General features: G+C 42.6%; 1 protein-coding gene across 1 annotated transcript in view; it reads left to right on the forward strand.

The window, feature by feature from the left end:
• Positions 1–5,335, forward strand: part of PLAC8L1 (PLAC8-like 1) — an 18,083-nt gene extending 12,748 nt beyond the window's left edge. Inside the window, exons 3-4 of the mRNA XM_012658271.1 lie at positions 2,856–2,992; positions 5,070–5,335. Of these exons, the coding sequence (XP_012513725.1) occupies positions 2,856–2,992; positions 5,070–5,210 (278 nt within the window). The 3' untranslated portion in view covers positions 5,211–5,335. The remainder of the gene's footprint in view (positions 1–2,855; positions 2,993–5,069) is intronic.
• The last annotated feature ends 1,983 nt before the right edge of the window (positions 5,336–7,318 follow it).

Here is a 7,318-nt window from a genome sequence, read left to right on the forward strand (position 1 = left end):
GCTCTTGCTCAGGCTGGTCTCGAACTCCTGAGCTCAAACAATCCGCCCGCCTCGGCCTCCCAGAGAGCTAGGATTACAGGCATGAGCCACCACGCCCGGCCCATAAACAACTTCTTTACAGTATACTTATTAATGACGACGGGCATTTCTCTTTACCAGTTAAACTGGTGCAGCTGATGCAGTTGTGTAAACACGATTTATTATTCACTTAGTTTGCCAGCTTTACAATTGCCAGCTTTAACAATTTTTGATTAATTTTTTTATTTGCAGGGATTTACACTGTTTTGCAATCCACACATAAAGTGAGAGCTGATTGATTTTTATGTACCATTAATTCCAAATTCCCCTGATTCAAGGTTGCATACAGTGTGAGCACTTTACTCCCTGTAGGTTTAGGGGGCTGTTTGCTGTCCTCTAAGCTGTCCATGCTGGCTATCAGTGCAGGGTGGGGCCTGCTGATCTCTCTGGGATTGTTTTTAAATGTGGGGTGAAGTATCCCAGACTTATTAGGGGCTGAACTCAAAGTTTGCTTTGGGCCAAGTGATAGCTACAGTAGGTGATTTAGTGATTGTCTTTAGATTCCAGAATAGACAAAACAGATGTCCTGATCCTTGAAGGTAGACTGCTTGCTCCTTTCCCACCTCCCCTGCCTGCATGCCCTTTGTGCACTTGGACTGCTTTCCTCCACTATGCACCCAAGTTGAAGCAGTCCAGAGTCCTGGAGCATCCTTGGGAGGTTCTAAGGTAAAACAGCATTCCGAGTTTTCTGCCTCTTTATCACTGAATTTGGGAGTGGGACTTTGTGGCACTCGCTCTTGCAGGACAAGGGGTAGGCAGAGATAGTCCATTGACAGGAAGTTCTTCTATGGTGCTGGTGTCATGGTGTGTGAGCTTTTGTGTCTGGTACACTAAAAGGCTATGGTGACTACCACTTCACACTCACTAGAATAGCTAAAATAAAAATGATGGACAATGGCAAATGTTGGCGAGGATGTGGCAAGATTAGAACTCTCCACATTGTTGGTGGGGGTGTAAAATGGTACAAATACTTTGGAGAACTATCTGTCATTTCTTTCAGAGTTAAACATATATCTACCCCCTGATCTAACAATTCCCCTTCCAGAAATTCACCCAGGTGAAATAAAATAGATGAGTATTCATAGCTGTCTTATTCGTAATAGCAAAAAATGCAATAATCAAATGACGATGGGATAATGGATAAACAATTTGTGAAATATTCATACAATGGAATATTATTCAACAATAAAGAAGACGGTCCACAGATTCACATAACAATATAGATGAAGCAAAAAGCATGATGTTGAATGAAAGAATCCAGAAACAAAAGTAAGCATGATTCCATTTATATGAAGTCCAAGAAGAGGCAAGACTCATCTATGAGAATAGAAATCAGAACAGTGGTTGCCTATGGAGTGGGGCGTGGGAGGGCTGGAATTGACTGGAAAGGGCATGAGGAACTCTGGGGTGAAGTCGATATTCCATATGCTTGGTTACTTGGGTGAATATGCTTGTTGAAACTCATCCAACTGAACACTTACGACCTGTACATCTTTTCGTATAAAAATTAGGACTCAATAAAGTATTTATTGAATACGTTTTTCAAAGATGATGGTTAGCGGCCGGGCACGGTGGCTCACGCCTGTAATCCTAGCTCTCTGGGAGGCCGAGGCGGGCGGATTGTTTGAGCTCAGGAGTTCGAGACCAGCCTGAGCAAACGTGAGACCCCGTCTCTACTAAAAATAGAAAGAAATTAATTGGACAACTAAAAATACATAGAAAAAATTAGCCGGACATGGTGGCGCATGCCTATAGTCCCAGCTACTCGGGAGGCTGAGGCAGGAGGATGGCTTGAGCCCAGGAGTTTGAGGTTGCTGTGAGCTAGGATGACGCCATGGCACTCTAGCCCGGGCAACACAGTGAGACTCTGTCTCAAAAAAAAAAAAAAAAAAGATGATGGTTAGCTTGGTATTTTTGCTGTTTCATAGTCCTCGTTATTTGTGTTCATCCGGGTTGTCATCTTTTGCAATGATAGATGACGTAACATCTTAACTGTATATAAGGGGTTCTTAACCTGCGGTCCGTTAATAGTTTTCAATGGATCCATGAACCCCATGAAATTGAATGCACAATTTTGCATGTCTGTGTGCATGTATTTTTCTTTTCCCTTGTGGAGTGAGTTCATAGCTATCATCATATTCTCAAAAGAGTCTGTGACCCAAAACATATTTAGAATAGAACTTCTGTGTTAGAAGTTTCATGCAGAATGTGTAAGAAACAATATCAGTGGTTAAAGATGAATGAACTAATAAATGACAAATTGTTTCCAGTTGATGTTCAAGCAACTAAGCCCCTAATAGTTTGCAGATTAAAACTGGCAGATGTCAGTGGCTCCATAAAACCAACAAAAATTAGAGTAACCTTCTGGTCTGAGAAATAGAATAAAGCCCTGATAAGAATAGGAGGCAAAATCCGTGTACCATAAAAGACCTTTCAATCACATTTAGAGAAAAAAATGTCTGTTATTCAAAAGTATCCTGTATACAGTATCTATTTTAACGACTGAAATTAAATACATGCAACAGTTATGATTCAACTGTTAAAAATTATTTAATGCTTTTCTCTTGACAGGAAAAAAAAAAAGTATCATAGTCAATGCTAGAAGACAATTTTTATACACTGAGTTTTGAAAATTGGTTATTCAATCTCAGGCCCTGATTTCAGGGAGACAACACAGCATTTAATTGACGGCATAGAGTTGTAAATGCCCTCTGAGATGTGAAGTCACTTCAAGAACATCTAAGAACCTTGGCTTTATTTGCTGTGATTATTGACAGGTTTCTGTGGTCTATGTTGTCCACTGTGTCTTGAGTGTGACGTTGCCAGGCATTATGGAGAGTGTCTTTGTTGGCCATTGTTACCTGGCTCCACCTTTGCACTGAGAATTGGCACCAGGGAGAGACATAAAATACAGGTAAGTGTGTTTGAAGGTATATGTGAATCTGAATTTATGTGAGAACTTGGATGCCTTTCAAACCTATGATTTTAAAAAAAAAAAAAAAACAAAACCAAAAACCAAAAAAGATGTGTAGGCGAAGATGCTTAAACATACCACGCTTAGTGGGAAACGTTGGGAAAGGAAAGGAAAAGAAAGAAATGTTTTGATTTCATTATTTACCAGGAAGTATAAGTTAACTAAAATGCCGTGTTGTGCAGGGTATTTCTAAGGGGAAATTATGATGCACATTGTCCCCAGCCCATCGGACAAATTATGCTCCCTGAGCTGTGCTTTGATGAAGAGTAGTAGGAGCATGTAGCCGTGATTAGTCTTACTCCTTAAACCAACACACATCACCTTCCATCTAGAGAAATAAAACCACATTTCTGTCTCTCTGTCTCTTATTACATCAAGAGAAGATGGCAGGTGGAATTACACCAGATTTGGAGAATATACTTGGGAGGTGTGACTTAAAATATAGCCCATGTGCCATATGCAGATTTCACGATGGGGTTCCCTGGGAGCCCTTCAAAGAGCCAGTCGATTTTCAGCACAGCTGAAGCTGAGGTACATGAGAGGCTGCGGAGAGACAAGTTACGTATATTAAGATGTGGATAGTTAAAAAAGGGCATCATTTTATATAGTCTATGAAATCCCTGAGATACAATTTTTTTTTTTTTTTAGACAGAGCCTCACTCTGTCACCCAGGTAGAGTGCAATGCCATCATCGTAGCTCACTGCAACCTCAAACTGCTGGGCTCAAGATAACCTCCTGCCTCAGCCTCCCTTGGAAATAATTTTAAACTTACATAAAAATTACAAGAATAGTACCCAAGAATAGTATGACATCTGTCTAGATTTACTCTTCTTTTTTTTAATTTTTATTTTTGAGATAGGGTCTGATTCTGTTGTCTGGGCCAGAGTGCAGTGGTGTCATCATAGCCACTCCTAGGGTCAAACGATCTTCCAGCCTAAGCCTCCCAAGTAGCTGGGACTACAGGCACGTGCCACTACGCCCAGCTAATTTTTCTATTTTTGGTAGAGATGGGGTCTTGCTCTTGCTCAGGCTGGTCTCAAACTCCTGAGCTCAAGCAATCCTCCCGCCTCGGCCTCCCAGAGTGTTAGGATTACAGGCATGAGCCACTGCGCCCAGACTCCTATATTTTTTTTTTCTTTGAGACAGAGTGTCACTCTGTTCCCATGGCATCAGCCTAGCTCACAGCAACCTCAAACTCCTGGGCTCAAGTGATCCTCCTGCGTCAGCCTCCCGAGTAGCTGGGACTACAGGCATGCGCCACCATGCCTGGCTAATTTTTTCTATATATTTTTAGCTGTCCAAGTAATTTATTTCTATTTTTTTTTAGTAGAGACGGGGTCTCGCTCTTGCTCAGGCTGGTGTCGAACTCCTTAGCTCAAATGATCCACCCGCCTCGGCCTCCCAGAGTGCTAGGATTACAGGCGTGAGCCACCGCACCCGGCCTTCCTATGATGTATTTTTAAGTGAAAAAACAAAAAGGCACAGAAGTATGCAATTATTTACATGAAAAGAATATGCTTACATAGACATAGAATTTATCTCGAGGTATATACAAGAAAGTGGTAACAACAGCTGCCCCCAGACAGGTGACTGGATAAGTTCGGCCAGCTGTAGAGGGGGGTTTACTTTTTACTTCCTGTCCCTTCTTACTGTGGGAATTTTGGACCACAGGCATTTATTATATCTACTCCAAAGAAATAAATAAGGTAATTATAAATATTAGGTCCTACGAGAAAAAAATGGAAGACGTCAGTAGACAAATCAGTGGTTTCAAGTCTGAGGCCCATGTCAAAAGTCCGAAGGACAGGGCTATAAATTGCAGGTGTTGATTAGCAATTGAGCTGCTTAGCAGTTGGGCAACCTGGGGTCCCGGGGTGTTGACTTAAGGAGGCTGGTGGATCTTGGAAGCAGTGGGCAACGGGCCGGCAGGTAACACGGTGTAGGTCCCTGGGGGAGTGGGAATGAGTCTGTGTGATTGTGAACAGAGACTGTGATAGAACCCTGGTCTTGCCCTAGGGCACTTTGTGTGAGGACTGGCTGGCGGTGCACTGCTGTTGGCCTTTTTCCATCTGTCAGGTGGCCCGGGAACTCAAGATGAGGACCTCCCAACTCTATGAAATCTGTGCAATCCCTTCGACTAAGGACACCATCATTTGACAGAGCAAGACAGCTCCTCCTCCTCACTCTCCCACACCCTCCTCTCAAACTCCTCTTAGTAGAAAGATTATGTTTCTTCCTAAGTTTTCACTGAAACAGTATGAAAATAAATTATTTTCCCTCTACTGTCTCTACTGTTGTTCTTTCTTTATACATTCCCCTGATAAAGACATTATTATCTGTCAGCTTGCTATTCCAGTCCAGCTATATACTTCAGATCTAAAGGTGAGTTTTGTGCACACCCTCTGCCTCCAGCCTGGAGTTTTGGAAGGTTGCATCCCTGCACTGCCCAGATTTCTACTGCGATCCTTTCATGAGGGATGTCTAAAAGGCTGGAAGAATTGTTATTGGCTTTCTTATGCCAAGCCACTTTTCCCAAAGTATCAGCGGTCGGACAGGAGATGGTTAATTTTAGTTAGCATCCGGACTGGGCACTGAATGTCACTGAAACATACAAGCCATTGTCCTTGCCTCGTCCTGACTCTTCAGTCCTCATGCTAAAGGACAAAATCTCAGGTTGGTGCTCTTTTTGAACCTCCAACATTTGCAAATCTTCAGGCCCCAGGCTCAAAACCGGGCAACTGTTCTGGGTTGAATGGTGTCCTTCACCTCCCAGGCCAGGCCCTATTCAAAGCATTCTACGTATTTTGAGACATTTATCCTTAATATCTCTTGGGAAGGTGGTATTATATCTCCATTTTTCAGAAAAGGGAACTGAGTCACAGAGGGGTTAAGTAACTTGCCCAAGGCCACACGGCTGGTACCACAGGCAGTGAGGCTCTCAAGGCTGAGCACCTAACCTCTGCACTGCACAGGCAGAGAAGGCTTCCAGCCAAGGTGCCTTCTTTGGCCCCGTGGTTGTACAACCAGAGTTTGCTCTGCAGAGCTGAACTCAGCCTGCTCAGTGTGCACGGGAAGTGCTACTTGCCTCTGCCTCCACCGTCTGACCAAGTAATTCCTATCTTCCCAGCCCTCCCTTGTGGATGACTAGAGCAGCTGCCAGGAGCTACATCCCTTTGGGAAAATTAAATGCTCGATGTTGACATTTAATCTATGAAAAAGTACTACCCTCTGCAAAGCAGCTACTGAAAAAATCCAGGCCTAGGGGACAACTCTATTAAATGAAAATAAATCTATTTTTATTGTTTCATGCTAAAACGTATCGGGCACCACGAGCTTACAGCTGGGAACAATACACATTTTTGGCAAAGGAGGCTTGAATAATCTCTGCACTTTCATATGGTTGACCTCACTCTGCATGAAGAGCAGATGGTATTTCACACACAGGTTTCTGGCGTAGTTCTTCTGGCGGCTGATGTGAAAGGTGCGAGTGGACCTCTCCAGCAAGGGCGCCCCCCTCTCCCCTCTGCGGCTTCTGATCCGTCTGGGAGGTGAAGAGCCAATTCAGCACTTCATTAGAGCCACTAACCCACGTAAGTATAACTCCAGGCTCTCAAAGCATTGAGTCTACCACAGAATCACAGAACATAAAACAGAATTAACATGTGTATAGTTCTTGGATGGTAGAGAGTGGTCCTGGAGGGAGGTGGCTTAGGGCCACGACTTCTGGTTTCCTCTAGAATTCCATGTCAAGTCCGAGAACAAAGGACTCGACAAAAATATGTGCTCCCCAGGAAAAACATTATCCAGTGCTAGATATGGAAGTGAAAGACAATAACTCTGATATTAAACATCCCATTAGCCTAGTTTTACCAAAAACTCTGAGTGGTACAAATCTGAGAGTTACCCAATAGTGAAGACATATTCTGTATGTTTTTCTTCTTACTAGAAAATTCCTTTTGGTATTCCAGGATACAATATGTAGAACGAATCTCTGATGACTCCATGTGGGTAAACAACATACACGCAACAGACATTTTAGAGTAATCCGTATAAATCATTATAAATCATAACACCAGAAAACAAACAAGAACATTCCCCAAACCTCTTGACTTTACAGTGGAATATACTAAGGAAATAAGCTGCCAGCCCTGGAACTCTCTATTTTTTGGAACAAAGATATGAAAAGTTTGTAAGTCCTTAAGTGTTCACTGCCCTATGCAATTTTTTATGTTTATATATATTATATATCTTATTATCAGTAACTT

This window comes from Propithecus coquereli, unplaced genomic scaffold (assembly GCF_000956105.1).
Source record: "Propithecus coquereli isolate 6110/MARCELLA unplaced genomic scaffold, Pcoq_1.0 Scaffold58, whole genome shotgun sequence".
Taxonomy (NCBI): Eukaryota; Metazoa; Chordata; class Mammalia; order Primates; family Indriidae; genus Propithecus; species Propithecus coquereli.